Source organism: Pezoporus occidentalis, unplaced genomic scaffold (assembly GCF_034315485.1).
Source record: "Pezoporus occidentalis ecotype Australia unplaced genomic scaffold, CSIRO_AGI_Poc_V1 ctg12, whole genome shotgun sequence".
Classification (NCBI taxonomy): Eukaryota; Metazoa; Chordata; class Aves; order Psittaciformes; family Psittacidae; genus Pezoporus; species Pezoporus occidentalis.
The window spans coordinates 3,375,243-3,391,967 of NW_026912994.1; the positions used below are offsets into that span (position 1 = coordinate 3,375,243).

The following is a 16,725-nucleotide window of genomic DNA, read 5'->3' on the forward strand; positions in this document are numbered from 1 at the left end:
AAATCATTAGAATTCTTCAGCTCTGATGGGGGCTCAGTAATTAGTTGAGTTGCAATATACCTGCTGTGCCATAAACAGCATGAATTAGAACATGTTTATTTCTAAGACTTATTATTTGTATTACTATAGCACCTACAGGCCACAGGCAAAGCCAAAGTCTCCCCATGTTAAGCACTGCTCAGGAAAAATAAGACCCCTAGTCCTACAGAATGCAGCCAAGACAAAAGAAGAACTGGCACTGAAGGCTGCTCTGCAGCAATGAAGCAAAGCAGTAGGTATTGGCGTACAGAAGATGCCATTTTGGTTGCCTTTCTTGATTTTTCTTTGCATAGCACAATTATTATATGAAAAGAAACAGCAGCAGAAGGCAAGAAGTTAAAGGGACAAGGCAGACAGCTGTGAGGGTACAGAAGATAGAGAAATAATGAATTACAAAAGAGAAAATAGGGGTATGAAATGGAGAGGTAAGGGCAGAGATGTTGTGATGAGAAGTGCAGGAATGGCTGATTCTGAGCTGAGAGAAAGCAACTGTGCAGACACCCAGGGCATGCACTGCAAGCCCTCACCACAGGCTCTTGCAGCTAGGTCTCATGCAGGGGGCTGCAGGTGGTCCTTAGTATCATGCTGGAAAGGAATCATAAAGTCAGCCACTAAAAGAGATTGAGTCAGTTAATTTAGACAATTCTATCCTGGGCAGCACCAACTGTACTCATATCGCTCCAGACAGACATTTATTGATGTTCATCCCATCCACCATGCCCACAGAGGCTGTTTTCATTCTTTTGCAGCATCTTTTAAGCATTTGAACATTGTTTCCATATCTGCCCTCTGTTTTCTCTCCTTAAGCCTATCTGATCCCAGCGATTTTCAGAGTATGTTCTTGCCAATCCTTTGTTTTTTTTTTGTTACACATCTATGTTACTGTGCATTCCCTGGCCTTGGCTGCTTTCTTTAGCACATGGCCTGCCAGCACTGACAAGAGCAGGACTTCTCCATGCACTGTGACAGCTGTAGTCCTGCTTGTCTCTCGCAGCACACTACTTGGCAGGTTCACTGCAGCAGGACACTGCCTTAGGTGCAGATTTGAGATCCTCTGTAATGTCCCATTTCTTACTGGAAAATATGACCTTACCTGTTCTACATCCATGTCCTCTAATACCTGGCATCCTCTGCAGCTTCATGCTGTTGGTGGATCTCATGAGTGTAGTGTCCTCAGCTACCATGGTGCTTGTGGAATCACAGTCGAAGCCCAACCAGACCACCGAAGAACCCCTGTGCTGCAGCCTTGCTGTGGATGGGAGCCCTTGGAAATGATAGCACAGACAGTTTTGTAGATGCTTGTTTTAGTTCTATTTCAGATTATGTTTCTTTCTACCTCATAAAACTGTCCTGGAAGACATTGCTGGAAGCCCTTCCAAATCAAGATAAATGACATTCAGTGTTCTCCTACTCAAAGGCCTGTTACCCTGTTAGAGATTAGACTTGTTTGACTTGATCAGCTCTTGGCAAATTAATGGTGGCCATTAGTCGTCATCTAGTTTTCATCTAGGTGCTTGCAAAGTTCATTTGATTACTTTGATTATATTTCTAGAACTCTTACCAGGACTTCATGAGAAATTGCATCTGTTGATTGGAGGAGTCAGCAGAATGACGGGTGATACAGAATGACAAAAATACCCAACACTGTTCTGTGGCTGGCTGGTCTGTAATTCCTTAGTACCTTATCATCTTCTTGTTCCTTTCTAATCACCATAGGCTGAAATCATAGCTCTTTGTCACTGCTATTAATTATGCTCACTGTCCAGTCAGAACTGAACTTTCTTGTGAGGATGGATACAAAAAAGAATAAGTTCAAACACTTCTCTCACTGTCTGCATACAGCTTTCCTTCTACCTTGACATATCTTCACACCCAGGCTAGGGCTGCTCCTGTCAGGCAGGTGTTCCTGTCCCAGTACACTGTCACCCCCAGGTGACTATCCTGTGTTATGCAGTCCTACTGTGAGTGGGATCCTGAAACCCATCTGAATTAACAAACAGCTCAGCCCAAGACTAAGTGTTTCACTTGCTTGCGTTTGAGGTTCTTCTTCCTTACAAAAACCCATGTTCACAGTTCCTCCAGTTAGCATCTACCTTCACATTTTCAACTGTTTCCTTCTTGCTGGTTAGAAACAAATTTCAGGAGTCTTCTTTATTGTTATCAATATTCTAGCCAATTTTGGTTTAAAGTATAAATTTTATTAAACTGAGTAAGCGATAGCAGATAAAACAGCGCTGAGTGCGCCGGGAAGTCCTCCGCTCCTTCCAAGACGCGCACACGCGGTCCCTGGGAGGCGGTCCTTTATCTTCTCCGGTTCAAGGCCCCGGCCAATCCTGTCGCCCCTCCTCACTCGGATGTTAACATGGCTCTTCCCCATTGGTTCCCTTTGTTGCAGGGGTCTCATTACCGAGAAGTTTCGGGAAGTTTCGAGAAGCTGCCAGAGGCTTCGAGAAGCGCCCACTGCCAGCCTCCAGCCTCCTCACCGCCGCAGTCCCCTCCCCTCGAGCGCTGCAACAAGACACCACTTCGAGCCACCCAGCCCCCTTTTCTCTCTCACAATCGCGCGCAACAATACAACTGACCTCCCTCCATTACCTACAGAGTACAACAGTTACAGAGTCAAAAGGAGTATTGTTTCACATAACGACAGCCACAGAGAGCCTCCCTCCCCCCAAACTTCTTGATGAACAAACCCCACACATTACATTTATTGGTCCTTATAAAAAAAAAACCTTCAAACCAGCTGATGCTTTGGGACACACAGTAAGGTCTTCCCTGAAGTTATTTCGCACAGCTTCCTAAAAGTCTCCTATGCTGAGTTCATCACAAAATAGGATAAAATAAGTACTTGAGACCCCTTTTATAGCCATGGGCCTCCTAAGGGAAGCGCTTTCGTGAAAACAGGGGTTGGGATGCCCCATGCTGAGCTCCCCAGGCTAGCGGCCATGCCCGCAGAGCTCGGGGGCCGCACCTTTGGCTGCTCGCTGCCGAAACGCCTTGGCGGGGCTGGGGAGCGGCGGGACAGAACTCTAACATAAATCCTGCAGCTGCGCTTCCTTTTCCCCCTTTTTTCCCTTTGCCCCCTCGAGGCTTTTCTCTGCCGGCGGCGGGGCAGCAGCGGCCGGGGACCGGGAGAAGTTCCCGCCGGGCCGGGGCCTGTTCATGCGGGGTGGTAGCGGGCAGCGCGGCCCCGCAGCACCCAGCTGCAGCGCCCCCCCGGCGGGGAGGCGGATGGTCTCTCCCGGGCCGGCGGGAACCGCTGTGACACCTGCTGGCGGCGGCGCGCGGGGCGGAGGGAAGGGAAAGGGAGGGGAGGGGAGCGGAGTGGCGCGGGGCGGGCGAGCAGGCAGAGTGTGCCCGGCGCGGGGCGCTGTGCGGCCGGTGCCCGGCGATGATGCTGTGCCGTCCGCTGGTGCGGGGCTCGGCGGCGGGCACCGCGGGGCCGGACGCCCCCTGAGCATCGGCGCTCCGGGGCACTGCGGTTGCGGCGCTGCAACAACGGCTCCGCGCCCCCTGCCAGTCCTTCTTTTTCTCATCCTCCTCCTCCGCCGCGCCACTTCCAGGGGAGGCTGGTGTCATGCGGCTGGCGCCGAGGGAGGGGTGAACGGAGCCGCAGCGGCAGTGGGAGGCGGCGAGCAGAGCCGAGTCGAGTCCAGTCGAGCCCCCTGCGATGACAGCTATGAAGGATCAGCCGGCGCACCCGGGGGGCAGGGGGAACCCGCCGCCGCCGCAGCCCGACCAGGTGGGACCCGCAGCGAGAGGCGCCGAGGGGTGGCCGGGGCGGAAGGCGACATTCGCCGTCCCGGAGAAGTTGTGTGGAGCTGGGTAAAAGTCTGGAGGGGACAGGACGGGCGCCCTCGGGGCGGATCGGCCGGGGGAAGAGGGATCCTTGTGGAGCTGTCTCGGGGGATGTGCGGTGAGGCCGCCCGCAGGAGACCCAGCCTTGTCCGGCCCCGCCTCGAGGCTGGGGTGTCGGTCGGCCCTGGTCCCCGTCGGTAGCGAGTCCCGCAGGAGTTCGCGCTCCCCTTCCCCGCGAGTTGCGCCGGGGGTAACACCTACGGGTGAGGGTTACTGCCATATCGCAGGCGCCAGCGGCGCCGCTATGGGGCTGCCGGCGGTGAGGACCGGTGGTGCCGCAGAGCGAGCCGGGGCTGCCGGCGACGGTGGGGGACCGTGCTCCGCATCGCCACCCGGTCGGCGGCGGCGCGGGAGCGGCCCAGCGGTGCCCCCTGGATTGGTTTCCCGGAGGTTTTTGGCAGCGCCGGGCGGCAGTCGTGTCCCTTGCCCGACGGGTGTCCCTCCAGAGGATGGCGGGAGGGAGGCCGGCCGGGGCACCCGTGTCTCTCAGTGCCGGTGTGTTTCGGTACCGGCTCCCTGTCGAAACGGGCAAGCCTGGGGCAGCTTCTGCGTGTGGTGGGTACCGCGGGAGCAGCTGAACTTGGCTGTCACCACCGCAAAATCGAAGTTTTGATCAGACCGCCGTTGCTCTGGGGCAATGGCGTTAACGCATCGGGATGGATTGGGCTGTGCGCGTCCGCATCGAGACCCCCGCCGCCGGCCGGATCGGAGCCGCGCACCTGCCCGCGCCGCCGCTATGATGCCCCGCGGCGCATCCCGCCCTCGCCCGCAAACAACCCGAAATGTGCAAACTCCTGCTGCGTTCCGAGACCAGGGGTTGTTTTGCACATTGTCAATACGCATCGCCTTCTGTTTTGAACTCCGGCAGGCTGAACGGGGTTTGCAGGACATGGGGACCCGCTTTTCACTTTCCATTCACTGTTATGTACATCTAGAGAGCTCACTTTTCCTCCAATATATTAACATTGAGTGAAAAAACCTAACATTGTGCTCAGCCATGGGTTGGAAAGTCCCTGCCCGAGTATTCAGTATTGCATGCACAGCCAGGCTGCATGTTAAGCTTCCCGGTAGTCCTTCCAGTATCTGTGACCCCATTCATTTAAATAAATTTAAAGATGTATCCTTTTTGCTAAAAAGTGTATGCATTATGGCACATTTCAATGTAGTACTGATAAAATAATATATTTGAGTTTGAGGAGCCTTCTTGAATAAAATAGTTTCATGAGTTAGGTTATCTGAAAAAGATGGGCAACTGCCCTCAGTACTAAATTTCATGCAAACAGCAGAATTTATGGAAAAGTCAAATTCATTTTAAATAGTCTCAGAGGTTCACAGAGTTCATACATTTCAGAGGCATTGTTTTGCTTTAGAGGGTTACTACTTTTATATATGATATAATAAGAAGTACTTGAACTTAACCAATCTTTATTTCTTTATATTTAGTTCAGGCATGTGGAATTGCCAGAATGGCTTTTTTATTGTCAGAGGTGGAAATCTTTTCAAAGCAGGCTTAATATTAAATGCAAAAAATTACCAGTTTGACTGCACATTTATGTCGTAACGAGGAACAGCAGTAAGTTTCCAATTTAAAATATGCTAAATATTAGGAATTTATTCTAAATATAGAAACATTGTTACCTGAGTGCTCTGGAGTTCTCAGTTTCTCATGGTGGTGTGTGGGGATCCACTGATCTATCTTCTGTCCCTGGTGGCATGAAGTGTGAATGTTCTTCCAGACTAAGTTTGATTTTGTTGATGAAAGTTGATATTAAATCAACTTCTAATTGCCCATTGTCTTAGGTGCTGAGGATGTCTTGCAGTGTAAAACAGCATCACATACAAATGTTGCTTTTAATGGGTGGCAAGTCTTTTTATGGCTTTAAATGCTAATAACAAGGATGCAGGCCTAAGTCCTTCAGTGAGCTCCGAGGAGTGTGAGGCTGTGGTTAGTGTATCTCTGTGAACACCATGGCCACTTGTACACCTTGGTAGCATTCAAAATGCATAAACTCTGGGTTTATGATAGAAACTGTTCTTAGTATAGCAATGTGATGTGGCTGGGATCTTAACAGAGGGGTATTAAGGGTTTGAGGCTTTTTGTTGTTTTGTTTTTTTTGTGGTTGCACTTACAGAGCTGCAGCTGAGATGGGTGCTGCAGTGGGCATGGGGAGCTCAAATGAGCTCATACATTCACCCTGGTTTTCCATACCGCCATAGCAGTGTCAAGGGCTGGCCCGTGTGGGAAATGCAGTCTTCTTGGGGCCTTCAAGAAATTAATCTCTGTGAGGGTACTCTTGTTTAACACTGCATTTTGCTTCCTGAGCTTGTGTAAACCTGTAATGTCACTACATGTGACACCCGTAGTTTCTTTATTTTTAACAAGAATCCACATCTGCACTTAGGGGCTCTCCTGTGGCAATAGGAGCAGCAAATCTTTTCTGGTAGAGAAGTGGTTGGACCTGTGGGAAATCCCAGAAGGAACAAGGAATTACACCAAGATTTTCTAAGCGTAAATCTCCTGATTTCAAAATTCAGTTTTACAGATAACAGTGAGAATAGTCATATTGAAGTTGATGCATTTGTGGTAAATTTATAGGCTTGCAGCATGAGCTGTAATTTCAAATTACAACAAGCTAATGCTGGGACTCTCCACTTAAATAAAAGCCTGGATTGACTGAGTAAAGCACCCATAGCCATCATCTTATGAATAAATTGGATACGACTTCATATCCAATATTTTCCCTGATGGTATATTTAAACCAAGCCTTCCCTGGGCCAAGGCATCCAATAACAACTTACATTAGCAGTGCTATCAATGTTTTGGCAATTGGTTTGATAAATTAACCAGATATATTCTCAACTCTTTGCTAAATGATGATTTATATTTATTGCCAAAATTACAGCTTTATGTTCAGATGATATATCTGTAGAAAGGAAAATAGCTGTAAATTACTTGTATTTCTGCTTATTTCTGGAAAACTCTATCAAAGTGCTCAGACTTCTGTCACCTGAACTCTTGTGTTGAGAGTGGATGTGGCTCCCTCAGTTCCTCTTAGAGAGTACAAATAATAGGGTTTTTCATTTTTTTTGTAGCTTTTGAGAACTGTCCTAGGGTCTTGGACAATGATGTTTAGTGATCATTTTTAGAATGCACAACCATTTGATAGTCAGTGGACACAACATATTTGAAAAATATAATGTACCCATATGACTTGCTGGTTGATAAATGCTGCTGTCTTTGCAGATGAAAAAAATAAGATAATTCCTCTAGGTATTACCTTTGTGAGGCTTCAGTCTGTTTACAAAAAACAGATGATCTACACCACCTGGTGCTACTTGCTGTTCTTTGTGTGTATAAAGACAGACCTTTGAAATTTATAATCTTTCTCTCCTGAGCCTCTTTTACTCTTCCAACTTCAGGTCTTTCTAGAATTGATTTTAAAATAGAAAAAGAAAAAAAAAAGCAACATTTTTTTTTTCCTTTACTGTATGTCATGTTAAAATCTACGGCATTATTCTGCTTAAAACATGGAAGGAAAAGTGAAATCAGACGGTATTGTGTTGCACTAAATAGTGAGATTATTTGATAAGCATTTAAAATACATGTTAAGTATACATACAAGGACAACTGGCTGTTGTTTGCTTGACTGCCTTGATTTGAGGAGTTGAATTTTCTCTGTCTCAAGACCAGTTTTTGTGGTCACCAAACAAGGGGTATATTCTGAAAGTACTCTGAATGAAAGAGAACAATCTGTGGTTTATTTGTTGCTGACTAAAGCCAAAATAGTTTATACTTACAGGTCTTCCTTTGTTGCCTTGCTGCTTTTTCCCGAAAACAGACTCTGATCTTGCAATAGGAAAAATGTTGATAGATAGCTGTGTCTGTTCAGAGCAGTATTCATCTTAACAGGGTTTTATCAAGCTAAAGGGGCACTCCTCTACCCTGCTTAAGTAGTTTTGAGCTTGATAGGTCAGGGAGAAACTTGAACTCTTAATCGCATATGTACGTTCCAGTAACTTGAAAGATTTAGTTAGGTAGTCAAGTCCATGTCACCTGCTATTTGTTGTGTTCGGAGTTGGCTTCAGGCTAAAATCAGAGTCTCTGTTCTAGTACATAATCCAAAGTGACTTTGCATTTTTCCTTCTTACTAACCTAGTGGAACTTTCTACTTGTTTTGATGTGGCACTGTCTCAAACATACTGGATTGTGAGGTTCAACATAATGTCAGAAGCATCAGGTAAAAAACAGCCAATAAAAGTGGAGAAATAAAGTTATATTATTATGTGCAGAATATTCCATAAAGAGTAAACATCTTAGTTTTAATTTCTAAATTCTCTTTTGTACACTATATATTTGTCATATTATATCTGTGCTGGATCCAGAGAGAAATATTACAAGGCTTGCAATATCTGTTGCATATATGACCAGTAGCACAAGAAGCTTATGTGAATATGTATTAACTGTGGTGGTTTGGAATATTGTTCATCATTCAAGTTCCAGCGGAATCTGTCAAATGCTGTGTGTGGCCTTGATTCACTTTCTCATTGCCATGTGGCTATTTTGATGTAGTTTAGTCATGTACCCAATTGTGGTGATGAGCACAAAAAGCCTGAAGCTCATTTTCCATCCTCATTGCATTTCTAGTCTTCTGCTCTGTTCTCTGTGTAGCAGTGGAGAGTAGGATCTCATTTTTTGGTGAAGTGCTTCTCCTTTTAATTGAGAAGCATCATTTTATATGATGTCTTGTAAACAGTCTGTGTACATACAGGAGGATCTTAGGCTGCTTGAGAGAACAGACACAAATGTTTTTAAGTGGCTGTATAGCATGGAAGTATGTTTCAGTGTACATCTCAAATTCAGAAGCGGTGAGTGGCTCTTCAGAAACTCATTTTTCTAATGCAGAAAACTTTACCAAGAACTTTCCAGTGCTTTATCCACTCTCTGCTCTGGGAACCTACCAGGACTATAACCATGAAGATTTCCGCTGGTGGATTCAGGGCAAGGCAATCATGCCGATGGTGTCTTGCCCTCCCCTCATGGTTCCGGTGCCTTTTTGCAGGTTCTCCATATCTTGCATTCAAAACAGCATATGGGAATTTGTGCAGCATAACAGAGAAGCTGATTTTCCAGCATTTAGAGCCCTCTGCTTTGCAGGTGGATTAAAGGAATTACTTAATGCAATAAATCAAGACCTGTGAAACTGTGAATCTTTTTGTCTCTTCTATGCTAAAGAGAATTGCAGGCATGCTGTAGGTTACATAGTAGCCTTGGATATTTGAACATATTGTATTACCCATCTTAAAACATACTTTCAGTATTTCTTTCCAGTATCTTCCAACTTCAGGTAACCTATTCTGATAATTAATAAGAAGGAGGAACTCTTTAAGGAAGCAGAGCTATTGTTTGATGTTATTCTAGAATTTGAAAGCCATCATCCTAGCATTTTTTAAGAACTTGAGGGCATTCAGAGATCACATACATAAGTTAAAAATGTGAACACAGACCTTCTTCCCATAGTGGTAATAAGGATAAATACTGTATGTGATCTCTGGAGGGGTATTTTCTTTGTTGTTTTTGTTGTGTTTGGCCTTTTTTATTTTTTTTTATTTTTTATTTTTTCCCAATTAATATGGCTTTGAAATGTGTCTGACCTGTGGAAAACTTGTAGGTGTACAAGACTCTACTTCACATGTTATACTTCCTTTAACATTGCAGGCTCATCTGCTGCTCCAGGTGCTTGTTCTCCTGCCAGCAGGTAGCTGTAATTTTGTTGATGCTGTCTTTGTAACTCTTAAAAGACCGATGTTATATTTCAAATGTATGCATTAGTCACGAAATCTCGGATGTCTTAAACTCTGTCCCTTTCCACTTTAATCATGCACTTCTTTTACGCTCTACTCAGCTGCATCGAATAATGTTCATGAATATATGATAGTAAAAAGAACAATGCTTATGGTGGCTGATGATGATAAATTACTGTATTTATCTATTAGGAAGGACATTGGATGACCTACAGATCTGGAGCTGAAGCTAAGAGACCTTTTCTAATCTTTCTTAACACTACTGGCAACAGCCACATAACTCATTATGTGTTATTTATGTAGAGAATCTGTAAATAGTGTTGAATGATTCTAAACCAAGATAAAAGCCCTCTGGTGTTTGGAGGATGTTGTCTAAGAAAATCGATTAGGAAGTATTAATGTGATAAATTAAAATAAAGATTCTTTAAATGCTTTTGGGGGTTATTTAAGACTACCTGGGGCAGTATCTGCAGTTTACCTTCCCTTGGGGAGAAAAAAAAAAAAGGCATTTCATAGCTTTCCACAAAATAAACTAGGCAAATGTTAGAGTTTGCTTTTTGGAAATATGGAGAGAATTCCAAATGCTAGTGGGAAGCCCACTGAGCTTGTTTGAAATGCTGGGCGAGTGCAAGAAACTAAATCAAACACTGACGGTGTTTGTAGTTTCTGCTCCTGATGGCACAGAGGCTGCTGACTTCCTTTCCCCCTTACCCATCCTAAGGCTTCAGAGACTGGTTAAATCAAAGCATTTTGTATATATTGGGGGAGTCTTTCAGAGTAAGGGTTTGAGATAGGACACTTAATTAGAAATAAAGATGTGCTGCAGTTTTGAATCTTACGGAAGAGCTTTGAATTGGATGGTCTAATGACAATTCTAAATAAACACAAAATGGCTATAAAAATTGTGTGGCTTGAATCTGAAAGTGAAGTTCAGAAAGTCCCTGAGGAAAATCTTTTAGCAATTCCCACCTTATTTGTGATGAATTCTGCAATATCCTGGTGCAACTAGCAACAGACCAAAGACCCTAATAAAAGATTTAGTCATGGTCCTTCTTATTCTAGGGCACTCATGATTATATCATAAAATCAGCAAGGTTGGAAAAGACATTTAAGATCATCAAGTCCAGTCCTTACCCAAGCACTGCCAAGGCCACTACTAACCCATGGCACTGAGAGCCTCGGCTACATGGTGTGAGTCAGGACATGATGTCATCAAGCATAAATGTAAGTTTAAATCTTCTTGAATTAATAAGCCCACAAAGTCATGAGGCTTTGGAATGAGTGGGTAGTTGCAATGCAAGGAAATTAGTTGAAAAGATTCCTATTTATTTTTAGTTCAAAGGTTCATTGTATTGTGGCACATTGAAGATAATGTTACCTTTTGGTCCCTGAGATGGCTGAAAATATATCTGTATCCTGGTTCATCCTTAAAGTTCTTATTTACATGGATTTCCTCACTGAAGTCAGTGAACTACTTATGTGAATAATATCTTCAGGACTAATTGTATTTGCACTGCACTAATTTTCATTGTATCTTGGGGAAAAATGTCCTCTGATGTACAGTAAAATGGATTGAGCTGCAGTACTCAAATTGCATGAAAGGTGGTTTTCCAGCTGTTGTCATTGGCATTTTCTGAAATTATTGGTAAGTGTTCAGTGTCCTGACATGTTTTCAAATTCGAAGGACAAAACTACAATGCTATTATTATGTGCCAGGCTCTGGAAAGGTTCCTGAGGACAACTGTCAGTTCATCCAAGTTGTTTGCTCGCCCATTAGGAGAAAGACAGGGCTTATAACTATATATAGCGTACATATTTCCTTGTATTTCTTTTGGGATCTCTACATGCAGTTTTGTACTGAAGAGGGGGTTTGCCCCCTTCTGTGTCTTGTCACTGTAGGTAGAAATGTGCTTGGTATTAGAGTCCTCAGTAGCAGCGTACCCTACATTTCTGATTTCATCATGGTGTAACAAGTGACAACTGAAGGAAGGAGGGTGAAAGCTGGTCTGGATGGGTGCATGAAAACTCCAGTGAAGTTGTTTTTTTTCTTGTGTGACTGTTTGGGTTGCATCCTTAGCTATTTAATTTGTCTCTTTACACTCCCTCTTTAGATACATTTTTGATTCTGTGAAATGCTGCGTTCTGTGTGAGCAGTTCTCAATGTTCCCTTGCTTCTTTTTCCCTTCAGTTTTGTTACATATCCATGTGATTCTCTTCTGTATCATACTTCCCCCCATCCCCCAGCTTCCCGTCTTTAATCTTCTACATACAGTTTTTCTAACAATTTTTCTCTAACAGCCTTTCTGCTTTCTCCAGTGTCATAGTTCTCTTTGTAAGCTAAGCAACATCTTTGTCATCTCATCTTTGTCATCTGTGTTTCCTTACTTTTATTTCCCTGTTGCTAATTGCTTGAAGAATGTTGTCTCACTTAAATGTACTTCTAGCTTTCACACATCATAAGAGGAGTCTCAGAACAGAGGATAATAATGAATATATATTGAATTTATGTGTTTTGATGTTTGATCCAGGCATGGAAGAGGATAGACTCATGGTAATCAAGAGTACCATTGTGGTCTTCTGTCTCAGCTGCCTGAGTGATGTATTTAATGGAAGCAATAGAAGACAGATGGGCATTTCATAGAATTTTATTGTTAGAATAACTCCGCATTTTGAATATCCCACCCCATAACATTAATGACATTAATACAGTAAGCCTGTATTTTAAAGAATATACTGGTCAGCAGATGAAAATGGAGTAATGTTAGAGGAAATCTGAATTCTTATTTGTGGTCTCTCCTGTGTGTAAACATAAACAGACATTAGCAGAATGTTTCAGAGTTCGTGATAGGTGATATCTGCTACAAGAATTTAGGAGAAGAAGGTTTGCTTTTCTTCCTCATAGTATAATTAGCTGTAGCATAGAAACCCCCTACTTATTCAAGAAAAGGAAAAACTTTAGTAAAAAGGCTTTAGTGGACTAACTCTTCAAGCAGCACAGCCTTGTGTATCAGCTCATGGATATCCTATACACCAAACCCAAGAATCTGCTATAGGTGTCTCACTGCATATAATGCATCTAGAGAGATGATAGATAATTTCTGAAAGAAGCACATGCAGGGCCATGTGTCATGTCAACAAAGGATATATTTGGGTAAAGAAAAAGTAAGCTTTTTCGCTGAAAAAGTACTTTCCTGAGGTTTGCTTACCTCCCTTATTCTGGCCACCTCTCCACTGGAGCTGAAGTACCCAGCCCAGCTGTGGATCCAAATCAGGCTGTATCTTTCTGTTCTAAAAAACAGCCAACCAAACCTACAATAACAACAAAAAAGCCCAAATCCAGAACAGTTCTCCCCTCAAAACCAGCTTTGAGTGTTTTCCCCTTTATCTTCTGTTTCATTCAGGTTATACTTTATTAAATGTATTATTCACATTTAGGAAACTGTCAGTTATATTCTTCATAAATCTTGCCTCATTTCTGAGTGTGTAAAGATTCTTTTCTAAAATGTGAGTGCAATGCAATGCCAGCTTTTGCTTTAGTTCCTCTCACAGTTGCCAGCTGAAATTGACATAATAGCACTTCTTTCCTGGGATGAAATGGTGCTTCAGTAAAGGACTTCTCTTCCTTCTAAAAGGGAAGAACAGTTTCTGCCTTTCTGAAATAATATACTGAAAGTGTAAAATAAATACATATCCTTGCCTACTGCTGTTAATATCTTTTAAACTACTCTAGCTTACAAAAGTATCAATCTCTTTACTTGGAATTAACTATTCCATGTCTTTGTGTCAGGTGTCCTTCTGCCATGTCCCCAGCAGTAGGGTGGGGGAGATGCTGAATGCAATTGTTCATTGCTCACCTCTAGATGAGGAAATACTTCTACTGAAATAATATTCTGTGAGTGTTTGTATGCAAGCTTGCCCTTTGATGTTTCTTTGGTCTGCAGTACATTTCAGTATTGTAGTACAATAACTCTTGGGTAAGCCCATGGTGGCATTTTAATTTGGATCAAAAACTTGCCAGTGAAACAAATCCTGATTGTAACTTGCTGAACTTTGGCTTGCCTCACAGAGTGGTTTCTGAGAATGAACTGGATTCCTTTAGGATGAAATTAAGGAAGCTGATGTGTGCTCCAGGAGCACACTTGGGGTTCTCTAGCTGCTAATGGAGGTCAGACTAGAGCCGGTCCATGTAACACCCAGAAACATAGAGGTTGTGAATATCTGGTCCTTAACATAAAATTGTTTCTCTCCCCAGTTCTGCTCCTCTCTCTTTGCTGCGTAGCTTTAACAAACACAGAAGGTGATGCATAAATGCATACATCTAAAATCAATTGTATGCTTTTCTGTTTTTCACTTGGTTGTAGGCCTGATGCAATTGCATTGTAAGACTTTTTTTGTTGCAACACTGGATTTTTCTTAGGTGTTTGGAGGTATTTGTTTGCTGTTTTTCAAACATACCAGTATCTGTTGCCTCCCCAGTTAGGATGGAAATACAATGGTGTAAATTAATTGGTTGCACGTGGTGAAGAGATCTCAGTTTCACTAGAGAGATGCCTATGAGGGTATGGGAGAGAAAGTAGACACAAGGACAGAACATGAATATCTTGCTGGAGGTTTGTAGGACATACGATCTTCTGTAATAGATGTATCTACAGTGCTATTCAGGTGGATGTATCTGAAGAGTGCCACTAATTTAAAAGAGGATGGAGATTAGGAAATCTGAGATTAAAAGCCTTTGTCCTGTTCTTGGCTGGTTGCAGCATTTCTGTATGACTTGGGTGTGTCCTTGAAGGATACAATTGCTGAAGTGGCTGCAGGGTTTGAGGAGTGGTGGTGTTCTGGAAATTGGAAATGTCAAAGTTGTGTTATTGGTAGTTGGCTAAGGCTCTGGATTTCTGCCCTGAAGACAGGAACCTGAGATGTTATTAAATGTGGTGCTCATGGTGGTTGTCATTTGAGGTGCACTTACTGCTACCAAAGAATTGCACTTTCATAAGGCTGTGTTTGCTGTGTCAGTGGGCCAGCTCCAAGGGTGGCCGCAGTAAAGTGCACTTCTCCTGCTGAGGGAATATCTCAGAGTTTGTTAATACCCATCTTCAAAACCATCCACGTAGGCTAAATCCTGGGAATGCCATGTGCAAGATATTTCATTCATTTCAGTAGAAATTGCTTCTGTGCATGGAGTTTTACATGAGAAAATTTGTGCAGTCTTGAAAAAAAAGCTGTATTTAAAGTATACTTCTGGGTAGGAAAATGAGTTTAGTCTGTTTTTGTTGTACTATCTATTCTTCATCTTGGAAAATACTCTTAAATTGTGAATAATGAGAATAATTTTCAGTGTCGTTTGTGTTATACCTTAGTTACTGGACTGTTCTTATCTCAACCTGTGGGATTTACATTCTTTTGATTCTCCTTCCCATCCCTCTGGGAGCAGGAGGGAAAAAAAGGGGGAGAGTGAGTGAGCAGCTGCATGGTTCTGAGTTACCAGGTGGGTTTAAACCACAACAAGTATGATCCAGTATATCTTTCAATGATTAGTTATAAAGTGGTAAATAGGGATAACTTTCAGTAAACATTTTATGTGAATAATTCTGTGTTTTTGGATAAAACGATTATCCCTTGTTTGTCTAACCCTAGCAGATTAGGGCTGTAAATTCCCGGTCTGTTGTTGCTGCCTGCACAATCCCGTGTGACTCAGTTGAGCAGGATGGAAGTGTGCTTGAGTAGAGAGTAATGAACATAGTCACATTTACATGGAAACTATTTCCCTTAATGAGGCGAATGGCATTACCTATTTTAATGTAGTGGATTTCCATTAAAAGCAGGAACTCCAGCACATACACTTTGTAAAACATGTGCTGGCCATGCTTGGTGGAAACAAGGTGTGTAAATTGGAGAGAGGGATGAGACTGAAATCCCTGACTTTCACCAGTTATGGGAGAAAACAGACACATGGTAAGAAGCGCTTTCCAGGTTCTTTGTTACATTCAGGTGTCCCATTGTAACATTGTAACAAAAAAAGGTACATAAATTAAGGTACATAAATTAAAAAAAAAAAAATAGAGGGAAAGTGAAATAAGGAGTGTATTTTTTAGGTGAGGCAATTTAACTCTCGGAATGGAAATGCTGAGGTAAATTTTGAACTCTCTGCCTTTTGATGTATTTGAAATAAAAGTGGTTTCCAGAAAGATGCCCAAGCAAAATTCTTGGCTTTTGGACAGAGGTAGTATCCCAGTAAAATGTAGTGGGTTGCAGTCTACAGATAAAATGATGGGGATCCCTTTTGATGCCTTGGTGAATCAGTGAATTATTAGTAGTTTTACCATTGTTGATAGCCGTTATAAATGAACTACAAGGAAAAAAACCCTAGCTTTTTTGCCAGTTATCTTTTTCTTCCCCCTCTGCTGCTTGAGAGTGATAGAAAGTTTCTCCTTTCCTTCTTATATGTTACTATAAATCTTTGTAGTAATAGCAAAGGAATAAGAAGCTATCTTATATGTGAGTTAAAGGGAAGTTTTCCTAAAGAGCTGCATTCTGGAATATGAAATCCTACTGTTGGGAAGTTTCTATACAGCACTAGACAAAACTTAATCATAGAATCATTAGGGTTGGAAAGGACCTTAAGATCATCTAGTTCCAACCCCCGTGCTGTGAGCAGGGACACCTTACGCTAAATCATATCACCCAAGGCCTCGTCCAACCTGGCCTTGAACACTGCCAGGGATGGAGCATTCACAACCTCCCTGGGCAATCTATTCCAGTGCCTCACCACCCTAACAGGAAAGAATTTCCTTCTTATATCCAGCCTAAACTTCCCCTGTTTAAGTTTTAACCCGTTACCCCTTGTCCTGTCACTACAGTCCCTAATGAAGAGTCCCTCCACAGCACCCTTATAGCCCCCCTTGAGATACTGGAAGGCTGCTATGAGGTCTCCACACAGCCTTCTCTTCTCCAGGCTGAACAGCCCCAACTTTCTCAGCCTGTCTTCATACGGCAGGTGCTCCAGTCCCCTGATCATCCTTGTGGCCC

The 16,725-nt window shown here is 43.1% G+C and overlaps 1 protein-coding gene across 2 annotated transcripts in view; it reads left to right on the plus strand.

The window, feature by feature from the left end:
* DPP10 (dipeptidyl peptidase like 10) overlaps positions 1 to 16,725 on the plus strand; it is a 568,807-nt gene that overhangs the window by 256,739 nt on the left and 295,343 nt on the right. Inside the window, exon 1 of one of the 2 annotated variants that reach the window (XM_062605992.1) lies at positions 3,404 to 3,781. The exons of the other annotated variant lie outside the window; for it this stretch is intronic. Coding sequence (XP_062461976.1) covers positions 3,710 to 3,781 — 72 coding nt within the window. The 5' untranslated portion in view covers positions 3,404 to 3,709. Of the gene's footprint in view, positions 1 to 3,403; positions 3,782 to 16,725 lie in introns of those variants that run through there. 2 annotated transcript variants of the gene reach the window in all.